Below are 22,374 nucleotides of genomic sequence, written 5' to 3'. Positions count from 1 at the left end.
CATTTGTTTCCAACTTTACCTAAAAAAATTTGCCTTTAGTTGCATGATCCGTATCAGATTTAGTTTGTTAATAATAGTGTGTTCTCGTCAACTTAATATTCCGCTTGAAACAGGGTTTTGGATAAGGTAGATATATTCATACAAACTCAATGATTTGAAAATTTACCTGACTATGTAACCGAACCCAATTAGACTCGACTATAAAAATTGAATAATTATTATAGAAAAACCAACATGGATACATGATCCGATTTTAAACCGATCTGAAATATCTGACCAGATAATCAGAATGAACATTTATAGGGAGGGAAGGTAAAAAACATTTCATACCCGTATCTATCTCCTCCGTTCCAGTTAGAGCATCAAAGGAATGTGAATAATTTAAACAAAAAAATAAGAGTCCTGCATAGAAAGAATTATTAGTGACATCGATGTCTCAAGAGCAAAACTAGCCGCACATAACAACATTAGGTAAAACTAAAATTGAAACAATAGATTAAAATACTTTTAAGTAACTAATTATATTATGTGTTTTAAATAATTAATTTAGAAAGGAGCTAATTTTTTTTAAGTATGCATTTGTTTTCTTTGCATGTATATTCTAGCTAGCTTACCGTCGATTTATAAAACATAGATCCACATTATTCCAATGCTATTATAAGTGAATTACTTGAGCTAGTTAAATTTAATAACAATTCACATAGAGCTGTTTTTAAATGTAAATTGTTTTGGAAAAAACTGCCAATAAATAAAATTATTAGAATCTGATAAGTTGGAATAACAAAGTTTTTTCTAGTAAAAGTGGAATTTTATCAAGGATCGACACTTAGCCCTTTTATTTTTGATATCATCATAGATGAGCTCTCGATATCTAGGAATTGGTGCTGTTATTGTGCTCGTATGAGAAATCAGAGAAGAGGTCAATACGAAATTAGAAGAGTTGAGGGCAATCCTAGAAGGCCAAGGGCTACGTATAAGTTGTACAAAACTGAATATATAAGTTGCTAGTTTAGTGAGATAGAGCTGCAAAATGACCCTGAGGTGTATATTTTGCAGGATGTTATCGCTCATACAACATTTTAAATAATGGCGAGATCAATGGTGATGTAACCCATCAAATTCAAGCGGGATGACTTAAATGGAGAACAACCACTAGGATGCTATGTGATAAGAAGTTTTTCACTAGACTAAAAGGTAAATTCTATTGAGTTATCATTAGGCTTGCACTATTGTATAAGGCATAATTTTGACATGTACAGAAATCCTTTGAACAAAAAATGGATGTAGCGGAGATGAGAATGTCAAGGTAAATGTGTGGCCACACAACAATAGATAAAATTAGGAACTATGAGTTGAGAGAGAGGTTAGGAATTGTCCCTTTATCGGAAAAATTGCATGAAAACAGGTTGGGGTGGTTTGAACATGTGAAGAGGAAGATTGCAGACACCCCCGTGGGAATGGTGGAAATCCTTATAGTGGAAGGTAAGCAAAGTTGGGTGAATCCAAAAGAAAGTGAGAGGAGCAAATAAAAATTGACTTGCTGGAGTTGCACCTCTTTGGAGACCTGACTAGAGATAGAATTAGTTGGAAGCGTCATATCTGTGTTTTAAACTTTTGTAGTTTTTTGTAGTTTTTCTTTTCTTCCAAGGTTTATTTAGTTATTTATTTAACTTTTTGTGTCTCTCATTTACTTCTGCTATCGTGGCTCAGTTACAGTTTTAACGTGTGTTGTAAGTTGTAGGTGTCTTTCCAAGCACGTTGTGTGTCACTCACTCTTCTCTTTGCAGGAACCTATCTTTTTGGAGATAAATTGAGTGTGCGTATTTATCTTTGCCCTCTTCTTGAAGGGAGCACGAGTATGATATGTTCACTACCCTCCCTCTGAATCCTGACTTTTGCGGAATACTGAGTTGATGACTTTGAATTTGACTTTGATAAGTTGGATATGGAGTGATGTCATTTTTAACTATTAGTATTGATCGTCAGCTAGAAACAGTAATCAAAACAATGAAATCTTAGTTATATATTTAGTTCACTCATTTTATTTTATTATTATTTTCGGTACAAGGTAGGTTGAGGGAAAAAAAGAATTAGGACAGGTGACAACAAGAGTTAAACTTAGAATCTTATCTAAGAAAAATATAACATTTATTCTAACTAAGACAAGAGCCAAATATTACTTCACCCAATTTCAAAATCACATTTACAATGAAATCTTATTGAAGATTGAGTAATATTATCTTATTGTATCATCTACTAAACTACAAAAAAATAATTTTGAAACAAAATGTAAAGTTTGATATATGTACATGCTACTCCCTATGATTCCTATGAGGTTACCAACATTATTTCTAATTTAAATTATATTTTTTATTTTATAACAATTACATTTTGGATAATATTTTTATCACTTTTTCTAATTGTTATTCAAATATTTTCTTATAATTTATCCCTCTATTAATCCTATTTACTTAATTTAATATCTTCTTCATTTTGTTATTGTTTGTGGAGGAATTTGTGATTATATGGATGTGATTAGAAATAGAGGAAATAATAAAGTAAAAATGGTAAGGTGTAGAAGAATGAGAGGGAAAGAAAGGGCACCGAAAAGCAAAGACAGAAAATAATGATGAAAGCAAGAAAAAAACGTCCCTCCTCTTTGATTAGACCTCTCAACAACACACGCATACAATTTACACACACGCTCATTTTCATTCATTCATATTCATACTTTATTTTCCCTCCTTCCCCTTTTCTCTCAAAATTCAATTCTTTTTTGTAAGGAAATCATAAGTCAACCTCACCTCATCATTTGGTCTTGCTTCTTCCAAGCACCACCTCATTTCCCACTTTCTTTTCTTAATTACTTTATTCTCATCAATCTTCTTTCACCCTCTTGTCCTTAATTCCCTCTTTTTTCCTTTCTTTTATTGGTACTTTAATATTTATTGTAAACTCAATATACTTCATACATATTATCAGGTTGATTTTGTGTCAAATATTTTGAGCTGGTTAATAATCGAGTTTTGTTTTTATATTGATTTTTACAAGGTTTAGAAGTCGGATCAAGTTGAATTCGGTTACAAAATCGAGTAAATACCAAATTGTCGGGTCTGTTTTAAACACATCTAATTATAGGTTTCCATTAATTAAAATCGAGTATGATTCAACACAATTTTATAATAACCAAAAAATAAAAATCAAATCAGATTATGAAGATGTTACATACACAAAAAAATCTAATATAATCCAACCCGAGATAACACATGATTTAAAACCAGCCTAACATCTGAATGTATACCTCTAACAGTACTTTAGCCTGACTCATGTTAAAGAAACAACTGCACTAAAAGTTTAAACTAATGTTACACTTATGCACTCAATCACCATTCTCAGACAAAAATCATTCGACTAATACACGAATGCAATACATGTCTTCCTCATTAGTGACAACTTATTTCATGTGTCAAATTTAAATTGTTATTGTTTTGTTTGTTTTAAGCAAAGAGCTGGGAGAACAGTCACTCTTGTACTAATACAAGACTGGTAGTAAGTAGTTGGTCTTATAGTGCCTATTCCCTGTTGCCAAGTGGGGTTGTTTCCCTAACATTCTTATGATTACTCATACTCATCATCCATCCTATCTAACTATAAAATTAAGAAACATTTATAGTGATCTTCATTAATTCTTATGGCTAGTAGCAGCATGAAGGTGCACCCCTTCGCACGTGGGTTTTGGGATAATCATCAAACACATGAATCCCAATCTTCCCTCACGCTTGGGTGCAAACGATTTCGCCCTCTTGTTCCTAAGGTTTCTTCCGCCCATAATAATGCTACTACCTTTGATCTTAAAAGCTTCATTAAACCTGAGACTGGTTCGCGTAAGCTTGTTTCTTCTACTGATTCCAAAAAGGATTCACCTTCCCAACAGGTACTCTCATTTTTCTTCATTTGTTTTACTATATTATGCTAAGAGAAGATTCTAACCATGTTCAACAATGTTCGACCGTACGAGACTTTTAAAAATTTGTCAAATTTTATTTTGCCTCTGATTACAGTAAATAATTCATATGAATTTTGGCACCATATTTGTTGGTGAACATACTTTATATTAATTTGTTTGATTTATATAGTAAATGTTGTAATGATATAAAATTAAGACGTAAATGTTATTTATTGTATATTGTATGTAATCGAGTTTTAAGAAGAGTTGCTTGAGTTATAAACAACACAATTTCACTTTATTATTTCTTTACACATTACCGATTCCTATGTATCACGTGCATCGTAAAGATATTTAAAATTTGCGATTCTATTAAGGTGTTAAAAGCCTATATTTTAGTTTAGCTAGAGGGTTATTTCTTGATTTCAGCCAATTAATATATAGCGGTACGACAATAACAACATCGCCTTATCGTTATCACAACAATCGTAACCATTACCACATTTGTCGATCAAATTTTTGGTAAAGTGACTTTTGTGTAGGCTCCCATTTTGGAGAGATTTCGAGATGTAATGATCAGATTTTTATGTGTTATTATCAGGCCGTGGAAACCCATCCAGGAGGGACAAGGTGGAATCCTACCCAAGAGCAGATAGGGATCTTAGAGATGTTGTACAGAGGAGGAATGCGAACACCAAATGCACAGCAAATTGAGCAGATAACCGAGCAGCTAAGCAAATATGGGAAGATCGAAGGGAAAAATGTATTTTACTGGTTTCAAAACCATAAAGCCCGTGAAAGACAAAAGCAGAAGCGTAGTATTCTTGGACTTACTCATAATCCAAGAACCCCACCTTCTGCTACTACTCATCAAATTAACACCTCTATTACCTTGACTCTTCACACCAGGGTACGTATTATTTTTTGATTGTTTTTAATGCTTATGATTGAAACAACTTAATTAATCAAAGTGGGGTTCACATCCATTTTCATAATTATATCATAATATTTTTCTTTATTTCTTATTTGATTGAGTTTTCAAACATTAGGTGACATTGGTTAAACATCTTTTCCTAAATGCCACTTAGTTGGATCAACTGGTCTATCTTTCATATGAGAGCTTTTTGCTTTAAGTATTTTTTTAGATGAGAAGCTAAAGTTGAAGTCTCGCAACAAATTCAATCAAAAGTTTCAGTTGTTAGTTGAGGTTTTAAAATATGTTACATACTTTAACATGCCTTCTTACATGAGAGCCTTTTGGGCTCTGATATCATGCCAAGTAACCAAGTTAACCAAAAGCTTAAACTGACGGTTGAAGCTTAAGAATATATTACATACTCTAACATGCATTTTCACATGATAGCCTTTTGGGCTCTGATACCATACTAAGGAATCAACTTAACCCAAAATTTAAGCTGATGGTTAAAACTCCAGTATATCTTATATACTTTAACACTTGTACTATCATAGTCTATTACTAACGGTGATTCTTGATATGAGGGTTTCAATGACCGTAATATCCTAACCTCTTTTGAAAAGAGTATGGTATGTTCACTTTCAACTCTCCCAAGACCTTAATCATAGCTTTTACAAGCAAGATGTACTGGATATAATGACGATAATGACGACACAAGTTTTTGTGTAATACTCTTATAAGTGCTGAATAGATTAAGTCAATTTTCTACAGGCAGAATCAGAAGAGCAAGAAATTAGTCCATACAAAAGGAAATTCAGAAGCTGGATGTTTGATTGTTCAGAGGAGAATCAGAAAAAAGATTATTCAGAGCAAGAAGGCAAAACACTAGAGCTTTTCCCATTGCACCCAGAAGGATTAATCAGATGAATAATATAACTTAGAATTTATTAATATTATTGTATTCATGCAGTAATATGATTATGGATCTAGCTCAGCTAGCAGCTAGTAGCTAGTCGTATTTATTTGATAACCTTAATTAGTTTTAGCTTATGATGATAAGTATGAAGATGGGCTTTTCTTTCTTCTTTTCCCATTTCTTCATAGGATAAGAAGAAAGACAAGATATCTTTCAACTTTCTTTGTAATAACACTTGGTTTAATTTATGCCCCTTTTTTCTAATTAATGCCAGATTTTTCCAACTTTAAGCCTCAAAGTGCTTTGCAACTGTCTATTGTCCACTGTCTTTTCTCTCTTTTACTTGTTGCTCTTAGCTAGTGCTCCTAGGGCCGTTTCTGATGCAAGAGAAGTTAAAGTTTTGGTTGAGGCCTCAGGATATATTATATACTTTAATACGTTTTTTCATACGAGAGCTCTTTGGGCTTGAAATGTCGATGCGACACATGCCCTCCTCATACCTTGCGTTGACTATTTTACGTTAAATGTCTCATGTGGTTGAGATTTGAACCCGTAACCTCTTGTTTAACTGGCTTCTGATACCATGTCAAGGAACCAACTCAAGTAAAAGCTTAAACTGATGGTTGAAGTCTCAGAATATGTTATATACTCTAACAGATATTTACCAATGGTCCAGAACTAGAAAAGATCAAATATCTCAATTTATATTAGTTTTGTCATGTAGAACATAGAATACCACTTGTAAAATTGTAATTTTACTTTTAACAGACACTCATTAAAATCAAAATTGATCATTTATAAAAAGTGCCTAATTTTTATTTTACCGGTCTATAAATTGTCTGGAGCAATAGTGGTGTTATGATGGGATCTATAATCCTTTTTTGACTATGAGAGAATTTAGTTGGTGATTGGAACCTTTTTATGTTTATGCTTTGTGCCTAAGGACACTGAACTCCACGTACTTGTTTATTCTACATCTTTAATTACCTGATTTACACACTAGTCATTTTCTTCTTCTTTTACTCTAAGTGTTTTTTCTTTTATTATTCAATCCTCTACAATCACCTCATCCATCTTACAAGCTACTCGGTTAAAGTGAAATCTCTGTAACACTATACTAATCCATAATTCTTATTTATTAATGTCGTCCTTATGGAAATTGAATTTAAATTTCATAAGTTTTTTTTGGTGATTGAAGTTTTGCTCTAAAAGGGCATTAGCTCATTCGAATGGCATCCTAAATGAGTTATCCAAATGACCTTAAGTGAAGAATATGAAATGTTGGAAATACTTTACATGTGAGACAAGATTCCACATCGATAAAATAGTGGGTTGTTGACTTGCATACATAGTGGGTGAGCTAATCTTCCTACAACCATATGGTTTTGGGAAACAATGAACCTCACCAAGTTTATGTGCAAGTCAACGCTTTTGGCTCGTGGATTTGTAGGCTCGAGCCTACGGGTCTCCTGTGTCCACACGAATGGACCGCGATGAAAATTATGTGACGAATTGTCACAACCTAATTTAACATGAAAAAGTTAATAGTTATTTGTCCAACTATCTTTAGAAACAATCATTTTTTGTGTACAGCTTTTCATAAAATATATTCTCGTATGTTCTCACTATCATTGTCATGCACCATTTGGAAGTAAGATGATGACAAAGAAGATTGAGATGATTTTAGTAGGAAAATGTGTACCGTTATTCATTAATTCAAAATATTTCAAATTATTATTTAACTTTATATAAATTTAAATATTGTGATACTTAATCTCAAATAATATATATATATATATATATATATATATATATATATATATATATATATATATATATATATATATATATATATATATATATATTTTAGCCTATTGTTTTTGGCAGGTTTCTTTTAGTTTCATAGTGGGTCATTCTATTGGATTGCAGGCTTGATTATATTCAGTGGGTTATTAACGGGCAATTCGTTAATAGGCGGATAGTTAACACAAATTCTTACTTGAGACTGTCTATACAATGAACGTCTCAAGTTTTGGGTTGGCCCAATTTATCAATTAAAAAAAATAACTGAATTTGTGATAATACATGCTCCTCTTAACTTTTCAACTTTCATTTTCAGTTTTTCATTTCACTATTTCCTAACATAAATCACTCAGGGTCCTCTCTCAAACTCCGTTTGTGGTTTCAATCTCCGTCTTTCTCTCTCAAATTCATTGTCGTTTATTTTCTGTTTATCTTCTTCAACATTTGCAAGACCATCAAAGGTATGTATTTATGCTTCATCTTCACCATTTTTATTTTATATGTGTGTGTATGTAAAGTTAAGAGAGGTGGTAAAATGCAATAAGTAGAGGCAAAGAACAGTAATAAATGATGGGTAAGAAGGAATTTCGAGAGTTAAAAAACTAATTTAAAGACTTAAAAGACCAATTTTAATTCATGAAATTTGACAATTATTTAACCTGACGATGGGTAAGTAGAGGTGTTAAAAATAAACCCGACGATCCGATATTACCCGACTTGACTGGACTTCAAAATAAAGTTAAAATTATAAATATCAATGTGTACATAAGATATAATTTTGACCCACAATATTTAACCTGAAATTAACTTGATAGCCTGAGTGAACACCTCTAGCCGTAATTGGTTAGACATCTAAAATGGCCAAAAACCGCCCTGTATGATATAGTAACATGACATAATATATATATATATATATATATATATATATATATATATATATATATATATATATATATATATATATATATATATATATATATATATATATATATATATATATTCAAAAAAAAAAAAAGAATTAAACGATTTTTTTTATTATCATCCAAAATCAAGACATATCATAAATTAATGCACTTTTATGATTTTATCACAAGCTGATTATCAACAAAATATTTTTTAAAAAGAATCTATGAAATCTTTTAGTATACCCTAAAATAAATTTCATGAAAATGAATTCCTCCAAAAATAAAGTCATTTGTTAATAGTATCTAAAACAATTTCAAATAATTCATCCTCCGAATCGAGTACCTTATTACTTCTACTATTGCTGATTGCAGTTGAAATAGTAGGAGTATGGGTCAGCCATTCTGCATTGATCCGACCCATGGAGAACAACTCTTTGCTATCTTCATAGCCAAAGGCAGCCGGAGTTAAGTCGACGACAGGGCCGACAAAGCACGGATTAGGAGTCCTATAAGCATTGGATGGACTATATTGGAAGCTGCTTTGGCCTAAATTTATAAGGACAGTCATATCTGTGTTTGTTGCTAAAATAGGATATAATGGCATCCCAAAATCTTCAGATTTGCAGTGTATAACATGTAGCAGTTTTGAGTCTACTGTGAAATATACTTTCTTTTTCTTTGGATTAAATCCACAACCAATTATCTTCCCACTTTTACCCCAATTTTCCTTTTCTGATTCAAACACTAGTTTCATACCTGCAATACAATTTTATAAACATAAGTAGGATGGCAAATTCAACAGGCGGGTGCGGTATACCCTCTTCCATACCCATACTCCTCTAAAATTTTCATACTCATCACCCATAGCAAGTAAAATTTTCATATCCACGTCTTCCCACCTTCATATAAGTTTACTTGAACCAATATAAATGTATTCGTTATCATAAATTGTTGTTAGAGACGGTTTCTCAGAGAGACACATTAGATATATGGGCTAAAAAGCTCAATTAATAATAATAAAAAAAAGAATGTGGGCTTTTTGTTTTGAGGTCGTCTTTTTAAAAGACAGACTCTCACAAGAGTAGTTGGTTCATCATTCATCATCAGTCGTTACTCGATCATTATTTTAAAATTCTTTTTGGTAATATATGTATAATTAAGTGCAATATTTTATTTAACTAATTTAGATACCCGTGTAAGAGTTTATTATGGAAATGTATATAAATAACTTTTCAAAGAATGATGAAAGGAAAAGATATTCTTTTGTTTAAATAAAGTATTGATATACTACATGTTTTAATAAAATACTAAATTTAGATAACAATACACTTTACTAAAATATTTAATCTAATTTAGCTCTAAAGTTATACCAAAATATATTTTTGATGGTTTTCTAGATTTCTATTCAATTATATAAACTAAAGATTTATAAATAAATTGAGCTTATTTAAGTGAATTCAGATTGATTTATTTTATTTTAATTTAAACCTAATTCAAACAACATTTAATAATTAATATCAATATATTTTCTTTATAATGATTCCTTATGTTCAAAAGTTTTTATTAAAACAATTAATCTCTACAAGAATTGATATAATAAAATTTTTTATACATTTGCTCTTGTTCCATCAATTCTAATGCAAGTCTTGAGCCCATACAATCAACATATTCATCTATTTAATCATTTTATGGTCATAAGTGATCACTATAAAATTATAAATAATCAATTTAAAATTATAAGTGAGATCACTTTAAAATAATTACTTTTAGACTTTAAAATTATAAACAATCACTATAAAATATGTTCGGTTTACAAAAATTAGTGTCTTAGTAATGAAAACACTTAACCAATTCATTACAATCTGTTTGGTTTGAGACTTTAATAACACATTTCACTTATTGAGAGTAGTCTAAACCCCTAGTTTGTTACCACTCAAATTCCAACAGTAACAAAAGACATCTCTACATTTATGCTCATAATCATCTTCATCTAAGGAGAGAGTAACTATGACCAAACTCATGGCATGACAAATCTCATATAAGTCTCAACACAACGCAAAACGTTCACTTTAAAAACTATATTCCTTAAACTTGTTTTATTTCTCTTTCGATTCTTTTTCAAAACCTATATCAAACATGTACATAGATTATTAAATAATCACATTAAATTATAACTAATTTCTCTAAGATTATGATTAATTACTATGAGATTTACAAATAATCATTTTAAGATTATAAGTTTACATCGGACCATTCTAATAGATTTTATAATGATTAAATTAATAATCACAAATTCTTATGAGAGACGGTCTCTCAATATATTTTTTAAAATATTGTAAGTAGCGTTAAAAATAATGTAAGTAGACATTTACAAAGTTAAAAGTAGACATTAAAGATACGATGAGTAAACATTAAGGATAATATAAGCGTTAACAATACGATAAGTAAGCATTCAATTTTAATAGGTTTAGTAAAACAAAATTAAAAAATATGTGAGTTTCGAAACTAAAATCTTATTAAAAAATGACTTTTCTAATTGAGATAAAAACCCGAAAGTAAGAATACAAAAGACAAAAAGAAAAATGAATAGAAGACTTGCCACCAAGAAAAACAGAACCGTCAGAATTGAAACCAATAGAGCCAGAATAAGTCCCAGGAATTCTCGTCGTCACATACCCACCAACCGTAAGTCCAATCGTCACCGTAACACCACTACTACCGTCGCTATCTCCACCACCACCTCTTTTACCGACTACTACTTTACTCTGCTCAAAAAGCAGCTTCGTTTTCTCCCCTTCCCCATTGCTCAATTTCTTCCCAGTTTCTTCACTCAAATTCACCACCATTATCTCAAAATACGCCTCTTCAGGGAACGAATTCATCAATGGCGGACCGGGTAAAGGTAACTCCATTCGAATCGTCTTTGTAAATGCTCTGTTTTTGATTTTAAACTGTATTTTTTGCATGAAATCCACTGATTCTTCACCGATTTCCCAACTCTCTTCTACTTCTGAACAATCATTAGTTTCTGTATTCTGGGTATAATTCTCCCCTGTTACACGCAAACTGCCAAATAAATAGGATTTAACGGATGGATATGGGGTGCAAGTTGTGAAAGCAAATCTGGACCAACCATTTTCAACAGCATCTGTGATCAATGATGGATGATCAGCCCAATTGAAGTACGATTTAGGGTTAGAAACACGCCCAAATAATTGGTAACTTGGGCGTTGTTTAATGACTAACTCTGTTTGTGACAAAGAATTAATGGTTTTAAGTTGTGTGACCGTAATTCGGTCAGAGAAAAAGCGTCGACGGATAAGTAGTATTACCAGGATTAATATTGAGAAAGAGCCGAAAAGAATTGGCACGATAAATGTATGCAACCATCTTGGCATGATTGTTTGGGCAGTTTCAGATAGAAAGAATAAAGGATTAAGGACTAAAGTGTTTCGCAGAACTTAATATGGGAGATGTTTGACGAAGGTAGTACATTTGAAGTCATGGGTCTTGACTCCTATATTATTATTATACATCATATTTTATTATATGAAATTGATAGTTGAAAGAACATTTGCAATTACTAAAACCAATCAAAATTTGTTTCTTTACTAGAATTGATTTCATGGCAGGCCGAGGAAAAAGAAAAGATTAGCCGAAAATTAAAATTATGATATTTTTATAAAGTGATATTTTTTCTCAAGTTTATAGATAAACAAAGTTGTTAAATTTGGGATTTAATCTAGGATCGATAAGGAATTATGTTCGAAATCGGTAGAATCAAACCGTAAGATCGTAAGATCCTACAAATATGTTTTGGTGATATATGAAAATTAATAATTAATCATATTTGTTTATTTTAGTTTATTTCTAAAATTTTGATCTGTAAATAAAGATTTAGACCTTATCTTTTAATTGATTAATAGGATTACTTTTGATAATCAATTATGAACTGCAAATCGAAAAGTATATGGCGATATATTTTTAACATGTACTTATATGTGCGTAAAAGTTAGAATGTAAGAAGTTTTATGATTGAAATTGCCTTTGTGGGATCGGATCGTTGGATTATTGAATCGTACAATCGTGTTATAATCCTATCACCCGTATTCTTGATCTGGTACAAATTTACAATCCTATCATTGTTAAGATCCTACAAGAGATTGAATCGCTTGTCTATTTTTGAATCATAAAGACGTAGAATGATAGATCAAAATCGAGATTCTAATAACCATCAACATGAACATTACTATAGCTAGGTTTGTGATTATTAGTAGTGCATAACATTGTGTAGCATCTCCAAATTGATTTCAAAAGGTTTTTTTCCTCAAAAGTTACTCCCTCCTATTCAATCTAACTATCCCATTTGACTCACCATAGTTATCAATGCTCTAATTTTATCACAAATATTTTTTAAATTCACATGGTAACCTTGTGCTTCTAAGTTTTCCATGTGGGGAAAAGTTAAGGTTTTGGTTAAATTAAGTACTTGTTTTATTGAATTTCGAATATGTGGTCAATTTGAGTGCTTACCATATTTTTTAAAAAAAATGTCATTATATTGGATAAAAATAGCATAAAGTTAACAAAAATATCTCTGTTGTCTACCACATGGAAAACTTAGAAGGTTAAAATCACTAAATAAATTAAAAAAAATATTTATCTATCACGTAAAAAAGCCGAAAATTCACGAATACATATGAAATTTCCTTAAAGCTATATACCAAACATTACAAATAGCTAAAAGTTAGATTTTGGAATTTCATCTAACAAAGTACTCCCTCTCACTACAAGGACACCGCATTTTGGAATTGGTTTAGCGGCGAAATTGCAATTGAAAAACATGCATCGCTATATGCTTTGTTGCTAAACATAATTTACTCACAAATATTCGTGACAAAATTTCTCGTCGTCGTATTGTCCAAATGATTTAACTAATAATAATGTACACAAAATGACGTTGTTGCAAATTATAATTATCATACCTTTCATTTTATTTTGTCTCTTTTACTTTGCTATAATTTCCTATAAAAAAACTCAACAGCTTCATTAATTCTTACATATATTTTCTTTCTATTTTAACATCATCTACACAATTTAGATAATCACACATTATAACAATCTCTTAAAACTAGAGGGAACATACGTGAAAAAATAAAGAGTTCATATTCTATTATAACATCAAATAAAAAATTTGCATACAAACTAATATATTTTATTTTTTGTGTAAAGGTCTATGGTATTGCTATTATAATTTATAAACAAACTTTTTTAAAAATAAATTAATAATATATTAATACGTTAACAATTAATAATAGTTAAGAAGTTTAAATTGACATACTAAATATAAGTTTTTTTTTCTTTGTCATTTAATAAAGTTCGTTTCTTACCACCTAAAGAAATACCGGTTTACGTATCTATTCAGTTTGTAAGGAATGATTTACACAATAAAAATAATTTTTTTGCCGGCGAGGGTGAAAGTGGATTGCCGGCAATTAAATGACGTATGATAAGCCGTGCCAATAATTAATTCATTGAATCGGAAGTTTGAAGTTGCTCACGTTTGTAGGTCGAATCTTTGGAAGTTCAAAGGCATTAATTAGGTTGTTTTCACACTCCCATCCAACACATTTTATGCTCACCATTCACCAATTCAATAATCGTAGACTACTCAAACTCATATTTGTTTTGATGAGTGGGAATAAATAAACAATTTCATCACGTATGTTATATACCAAAAGCTGTCATTAAATCGCAATGAGTGTTTGACATACATAGAGTATAGATATAAAGTGGTGTTATTGATAAATCACGGATTAAATTGATTGATGAAACAACTGATTATGTAACGATATTTTTATATTGTGAGAAATATTTTGATGAATATTAGGATATTCTATATAGTGAGTATATTTTGGTGAATATTTTGTAAATATCTTGTTAAGGAGTTTTTTTTAGCAAGTTAGGTTAATGTTGTATGCCTATATATTTGGGTTGAATGGTAAAGGCTCGGTAAGCTGTTTTTCTCCTAATTGAATTTATTAAAGTTTATCATGGTATCAAGAGCCCTCTAAATAAAAGATTTTTTTTTTCCACCTACAAACCCTAGCTTTCACTACAAAAGAATAAAAAAAATTGCGACAACAAATTTCGTCGCCCTTTGATAGCTAAATGGTCACAAAATGGGTCGGACGAGGAGTTGGCGACGGGAACCAGGGCAGTCCTCGTTTTGTTTGTCGCTAAATTAAAAGTGGACGACATACTCTCGCCAAATTTTCAGATACCATGGGGCGACCACCTGGCAACGACCTCCCCTCGCCAAAAGCAGTCTGACATGGCGATAAAAACTCTCCTTGCCAAATCTCTCGCCATCAATCTATAGGCGACCAACCAGCGACCACATCCCTTCGCCTGTTGGGCGACCACATATATATATATATATATATATATATATATATATATATATATATATATATATATATATATATATATATATATATATGTATATATATATATATATATATGTATATATATATGTATATATGTATATATATATGTATATATGTATGTATATATGTATATATGTATGTATATATGTATATATGTATATATATATGTATATATATATGTATATATATATGTATATATATATATATATATATATATATATATATATATGTATGTATATATATGTATATATATGTATATATATATATATATATATATATATGTATATATGTATATATATATATATATATATATATGTATATATATATATATATATGTATATATATATATATATATATATATATATATATATATATATATATATATATATGTATATATATATATATATATATATATATATATATATATATGTATATATATATATATATATATATATATATATATATATATATGTATATATATGTATATATATGTATATATATGTATATATGTATATATATGTATATATATGTATATATATATATATATATATATATGTATATATATGTATATATATGTATATATATATATATATGTATATATATGTATGTATATATATGTATATATATATATATATGTATATATATATATATATATATATATATATATATATATATATATATATATGTATATGTATATATATGTATATATATGTATATATATGTATATATGTATATATATGTATATATATATATATATATATATATATATATATATATATATATATATGTATATATATGTATATATATGTATATATATATATGTATATATATGTATGTATATATATGTATATATATATATATATGTATATATATGTATGTATATATATGTATGTATATATATATATATATGTATATATATGTATGTATATATATGTATGTATATATATATATATATATATATATATATATATATATATATATATATATATATATATATATATATATATATATATATATATATATATATATATATATATATATATATATATATACATATAAGCCGAATGGTACAATTGAAAGATATAAGACTCGTCTAGTAGCTATAGAGTTAACTATTTATAAACTTTATCTCCTGTAACAAAGATTGATACTATTCGAGTTTTATTCTTTATAGCTACCAATAAAGACTCCCATTGCATCAGTTTCACGTTAAAAATTTCTTTCTCCATGGGGTAATAAAAAAAAAGTGTACATTGAAGCTCCTCTCGCGTTTACTCAAGGTTTTTGCAAATGGTGAGGATGTAGGCTTAAAAGGCTTTGTATGGCCTTAAATAGTGTCCTATAACTTGGTTCGAAAAATTCACTATAGCAATGAAGAAATTTACTTTTGATTATTATGTGGATGACATGATAATAATAGGAGATGACAAAGAAAAAATTATTCAACAGAAAAAGAATATATTTTATTTTTATTTGAAATGAAACATCTTGAAAGACTAAATTATGTTCTTGGCATTGAAGTTCTCAGATATAACTAGGGCATTTTCATTTCTCAGAGAAATAAAGAATGGTAAGGAAATTAATTTACCTTTCTCATACTAGACCAGACATTGCTTATGCAGTTAAAATTGTTAGCAGATTTATGCATATGTCACAAACACATCATAAGGATGTTCTTATAGGAATTTTGAGATATCTTAAATGAACAAGTCAGAGGGGCATTGTGTTGAGAAAGAATGAACACTTAGACATCATTGCATACGTTAATAAAGATTAAGCTGGTGATCGAGATGGAAAAAAATCAACCTTTGGATACCTTAAATCAGTCAGAGGAAATTTGATTACATGGAAAAGCAAAGGAAGGTAGTAGCCTTGTCTAGTGTAGAAACAAAAATCAGAGGAATTGTTAAGGGAATAAAAAAAATTATATGGATAAGAAAGTTAATGAATGAAATTGGTTTTCCACAAGAAAAGGCATGCAACCTATACTATGATAACTTTGCTATTATTAGAATTTCAGAGTAACCTGTCCAATATGATCGAACAAAACACGTAGAAGTTGATCGACACTTTAAAAAGGAAAAATTTGTGCACAAGATTATTAATCTTCCTTTTGTGAAATCAAAAGATCAACTTGGTGGCATCCTTACAAAAGTTGTAGCATTTGAAACCTTTGAAAAAGTTTTATGCAAGTTGGTTGTTCAAGATCTTACCACTCAATTTGGGGGGGAGTTTAGGACACTAGAAGAAGTCTTCACAGGAAATTGGTTATTATTTCTATTAGTCTCCTTAGATTCATTATAATAGGACATTTTGTTTTTCCATGTTATGTTATATATAAGAGCTTTCATTGTACATAAAGTTAAAGTATGAATTACAAATAGTATGCAAAACCTAAACCTAAATTCACTATTACCTTCTTCAAAGACATCATCATAGCCTGATCGACACACATAAGACACCTGTAAAATCCTATCGAACATACATACCTTGTTATAAACTTACATTTTATGTTACATTGCCTTCCATATATATTCCTTTTACATTTGGGAAAATGCTTTTTTATTTTTAACAAAACAACAAATAGCTCAAGAAGACGTTCTTTTGAGACATTTGGATTTTACAAAAGAGTCAAGAACCAATTTTACATAACAGAATGTGAGTTTAGAATTTGCTTGAATTAATTACTTAGTTCTAATACAATTTCCAGAGTTAGAAGTGGGGTTAGTCAAGTTCCCAGTCCTAGAAATCAAATGTTTAAATACATGAATCTTTACTTGAACCAATGTAGCAACTGACATTGCTTCATTATTCTTTGATGTACTCATGTACATGATAAAGTAGATAGTATTTCTATTGGCATACAAAGACCCAACAAATATATGGTTACATCTAAAGCATAATTAGATGTCGTTTTATGCTCACTGTTGTGTTTGCTTGTTCAAAAATAAGAAAAAAGCTTCGCGGATCCTGATAGAATTTAACCTACTATAATAGTATATCCTTTTATTGTCTAAACCTTTAGAAATCATACAAGGATTTGATTACGAAAGGTGTTTCCTATATTAAGCTCATTTCGATTATTCCTCCTATTAGGTCTATACGAACAACCTCCCCATTATCACAAGCAAAAAAGCTGGTATACATCCCACTCCAATCCCGCCTAAATTGATGAAAGAGCACTATGTTCCAGGGTGCTTAGAAACAAAATCATGCTTGTAATTTATTTATTTTTTTGTTTTTTGAACATGAAAAATCTAAAATCACGTAATGGTCTAGCTGAAAAACAAATACAATTAACCTTGACAAGAAGTCAGTTGTCGGCCAATTCATTCATCTATCTTAATTGATCTTTATTTCATATTTTCTACTTAATTTGAATTTTTAATATATAGTCAAGTTCGCTGTTGTGTTGATTATACTCGTTATATGGTGGAAATATATCATGCTTTATTGACTTTGTTTCTTTAAATCCCTAGCACATGTTACATCTGAAATATATTTGTTAGTTTTTTATCTGCAGTTTTCCCTACCATGGTTTGCGTACATTGAAGTGGAAGAAAATGTTTTCCTAATAATGTTATTTTTGGTGTTGTCATACATGATCAATGATCATCCCAACCACAATTATACTGACTTATGACATAATAACCTCATCTAAAAACAATTTTCTAATTAGATGGTAATTTTATGTGTTTGAATTAGGATTCAATGATTTAGTACCTAATTCTTCCTAAATCTCCTAAAGAAAATAACATTAAATGTATGGCAGCAAAGAAACAATATTGCGTAAGTGTAATGTTATGCATGAAATGAAATGTTACTTATTTGATAAAGTAGATAAGCTTCCACAAATTGAAAAAAGGGAAACTTTACACAAAATGCAGTAACCCACGCCCAACAGGAAGCTACCACGTCACAAAGCCCAACTGGCACTACTACTAAAGCAAATAAAAAGTTGTGGGATTGCAGAGGATAAACCAACGGTACACACAAAGGTTAATAAAGGCATTCATACTAATTAGGGTTTCCATTTGCTTGAAGTCAATCGTTTCATAAAATACTTAAAGAATCTCCGCCATCAAAGTACTTTACATTTTACTCTCTAACTCATTTATTGCTACTCAATATCAATTATTTGTGAACAAGCATTTAATGTTATTGCATTTATTCTTGCATTTAAGAATATTTATTAAAGCTTCGCGCCATAAATAAACCTTACCAAGTTCCTCCAAGTGAAAGATCATTGTGCATTTGAAATTTATTCATTTAGAGTGGTCTTACACCAAGATAGCAAAGACAAACCCCTCCCTAGCAACTCTCACTATACACCCTCATGAATCATGATCCTCTATCTTAATCTTTTGCTCTAACAAGCTTAGTAAACTCTTGATTATATTCTGTTCCAAATAGGAACAATTTTGACTGACTAATTGTAATCTAAAGCCAAAGGATGAATGTACTATCAGGAAAGAAGCACTAGATACCATTAAATTAGCTAGGGATCTTAAGTAAATTAAACTCCTGAATCATGAACATATCAGAAGCAATTAAAACAAAAAATTCAATTACTCTTATTTAACTAAATCATGTTATAAATTATCCAGTCAATAAATTCCCTTTTCTTCACAAGAGAACCAACAAATTAAGCAAAACTAAAATTAAAGATTTGAAAGAAAAAAAAAAGAAAAAGGAAAAACTAACCTCATCCTCAAGATAATCAAATGAATTGAAAAGAACCCAATCAGCTAGATGGATATTCTTCATATGAGAAATGACCATCCGAATAATTGGATGAATGGATTTCTTGTTAGAATCAGAATCAGGATTTGTTGACCTGAATATTGGGTAATCCTGTTTCAAGCTCCTCCGGTTTGGGCACCTTTATAGACAAATGATCCAAACAATTTCGATTAGCAGCAGCAATAACAGGATGATAAACATCATCCTTATACTCTTCCACAAACAATGGATAAAACGACGTCACATAAGCACAAGCTTGAGTAAAAAACGCAGCCGCCAATATCCCATATTGCTTAGCAATATCCAACGCCCATGGCAAATTAGCATCATACACCAACAAACTTGGGGTAGGATTAGTTAAAAGGACACGGTTCAATTGATGGGTTGCTTCGGTTTCGAATTTTTTCATCCGAGTCAAGAAATTGAGTTGGATATCATTAGTATCATCATAGATAATCTGTGTTGTTAAAAATTGTTCCATTTTTGTACCGGAAGTTGATTTGATCATCTTTTGAGATGTAGATAGAGTAGTAGCGAGAGTTATGTGGATTGAACCATCGCTTTTCCAAGCTAAACATTTGGCGAATTGGAGCATGGCGTTTAAGTGACCTTGCCCATGATAAGGCATTACTATTACCTCCATTTTTGTTTTTGCTTCATCTGGCTTCTGTTTTTGCTGCTCCTGCTGCGGGTTGTTTTCCATGCCTGGAATTTGAAAAATTGGTAGTTTTGATTCAATTTGATTGATTTGTGAAGTAATCTGATGATGTTCACTTGGAATTAACTTGAATTTCTATTTGGTCAAAAATATCCACCGATTCCCTTTCTCAATTTTACACGTGGAACTCGCGGGCAGAGTGGACCACTACTCCACAAGTAATGTTTTTACTCTAGGTTGCACTAAAACGGACACGGACACGGACACGACACGGGTACGGGAAAACGCCAACTTAAAAATGGCGGACACGGGGACACGAAAATGGTAATATAATAAATATATCAAATTAAAGATAATTTTACAATCTTTCATTTGATATTTGTAAATAAACACTTTAAAAATATAAAACTCACATAACATTCAAATAAGTACCAAATAAACAACAGGAGTATTTTAAATAGTCATCTCCAACTTCTTCAATGGCATCATTCAACAAACTAGCAATAAAGTCTTTATCCTTTACCTTTCCTGAGCAATCATCGACCTTTAAGAATAGAGGACCAACTTCACAAGCTACCATGAGATTAATTAAAGGTCTCCTTTATGGATCACTCCACCCATCACTCACTATACTTACTCCTTTTTCCCTCCAAGTAGCCTTTGTTGGTTCTAAAAGCCTTTCAACATTTTCTTTCTCTCTCTCTAACAAAGTGGTTCTCATTTTATTGTAACCAGGAGGCTTGTAACCAGGAATATTATTTGTGGCAGCATAGTTGTATGAACTAACATAGTAAGGGTTTCGAAAAAGGTGAAAAGGCAATCCTCCAGTAAAAAACATCCTTGCTATCTCAGCATCTAAGTTGTTTCGAGCTTGTATATCAAAAGCTTTGGTGATTGGGTTGTCAGATTTTCTTTTCTTGGCATATGAAGTTGGTGAAAGAGAAGTTTCGGAAGACAAAGAATGACTAGAAAGTGGTGGTCTTTTTGGTTGTCTAGATTCTTTATATTGCTCAACTTGTCTTTCTAAGTTTCTCATTTGCATTTTATCCTCATTTGTTACATTAGGACATTGACTAATTCCACCTTTTGCAACTCCCATCAAATGTGCTCTAACTCTAGTATATGAACCACTCTTTATTTGTTTGCAAAAGTTGCATTGCCAAGTATAATTACCCCCACCTCCACTCATTTTTTCCCCTTTAACAACATATTTTCACAAAGGATAATAACAGAAATCACCCTCTTCATTTGTAGCATCACCACTTACATTACACGAATCAGAGCCACTAGCCCCGCTACTAGACATGATTGAACTCTTCAAATTCAAACAACCACAATTAAAGATTTATAAATCAAGATTAACAAATAACATATTAACAATTTAACATTAACAAACACATTAAAAAAATAATTTCAATCGTCTTTAAATTGAAATCAAATATCCATCACAGTAAGTCAGTAACTTCTTAATTTACAATACAATAGCTTTTCTTAATTTACGAATTCCATCACAGTCCTAAATCCAATAGACCACAATCAAGATTTAAAAATAAATGTTAAAACAACAACTCAACAAGATTAAAAATTTAAGATTAACACTAAGATTAAAGATTAGAACAAGATTAATATTAGGATTTAGGATATAAAGAGTGAAAATACCTAAAACAAAATCAAAAATATCGATTTTTAGGGATTATTCGAACAACCCAGTGACCCACAGCACTCAGTGAAGCACCACAGCAGCCGTCGAGTGAAGCCGTAGAATTTGTCTGCAATGGAGGACCACTCAGTGAAACCGTCGGTGGCGGTGGCGTGGTGGAGGAGCAGCCGTAGAATTTTTAGGGTTAGAGGAGTGAGATGAGAGCAAGAGAGAGAATTGAGATTTGAGAGGGAGGGAAATGGAATTCCAGAATAGATTTCCAGTACAGTGAGTGCGTGACCTTTGGGCTTTGAGAGGAGCTATTTCTTTATTTTCAGCCTTTTCAATTTTATTTTTTTTAAATAACACACGTGTCCTTTGCCGTGTCCCTTGCCGTGT

At 30.5% G+C, this 22,374-nt stretch overlaps 2 protein-coding genes across 2 annotated transcripts; one reads left to right on the top strand and one right to left on the bottom strand.

Moving 5' to 3' along the window:
• Nucleotides 1–3,521: 3,521 nt before the first annotated feature.
• On the top strand, nucleotides 3,522–6,075 carry LOC130798060 (WUSCHEL-related homeobox 4). The gene is made up of 3 exons (XM_057660915.1): nucleotides 3,522–3,934; nucleotides 4,548–4,856; nucleotides 5,634–6,075. Exons 1-3 carry the CDS (start codon nucleotides 3,692–3,694, stop codon nucleotides 5,787–5,789), a joined length of 708 nt encoding a protein of 235 aa, XP_057516898.1. The 5' UTR covers nucleotides 3,522–3,691; the 3' UTR covers nucleotides 5,790–6,075.
• A 2,606-nt stretch (nucleotides 6,076–8,681) lies between these two features.
• Nucleotides 8,682–12,038, bottom strand: LOC130798058 (uncharacterized). The gene is made up of 2 exons (XM_057660914.1): nucleotides 11,086–12,038; nucleotides 8,682–9,242 (listed from the first exon to the last, which is right to left on the bottom strand). The coding sequence occupies exons 1-2, from the start codon at nucleotides 11,882–11,884 to the stop codon at nucleotides 8,773–8,775; spliced, it is 1,269 nt and encodes a 422-aa protein (XP_057516897.1). The 5' UTR covers nucleotides 11,885–12,038; the 3' UTR covers nucleotides 8,682–8,772.
• Nucleotides 12,039–22,374: the final 10,336 nt, after the last annotated feature.

Source organism: Amaranthus tricolor, chromosome 13 (genome assembly GCF_026212465.1).
Source record: "Amaranthus tricolor cultivar Red isolate AtriRed21 chromosome 13, ASM2621246v1, whole genome shotgun sequence".
Classification (NCBI taxonomy): Eukaryota; Viridiplantae; Streptophyta; class Magnoliopsida; order Caryophyllales; family Amaranthaceae; genus Amaranthus; species Amaranthus tricolor.
Note: the sequence above shows the minus strand (reverse complement) of the source record. Positions and strands in the feature narration are given on the sequence as shown.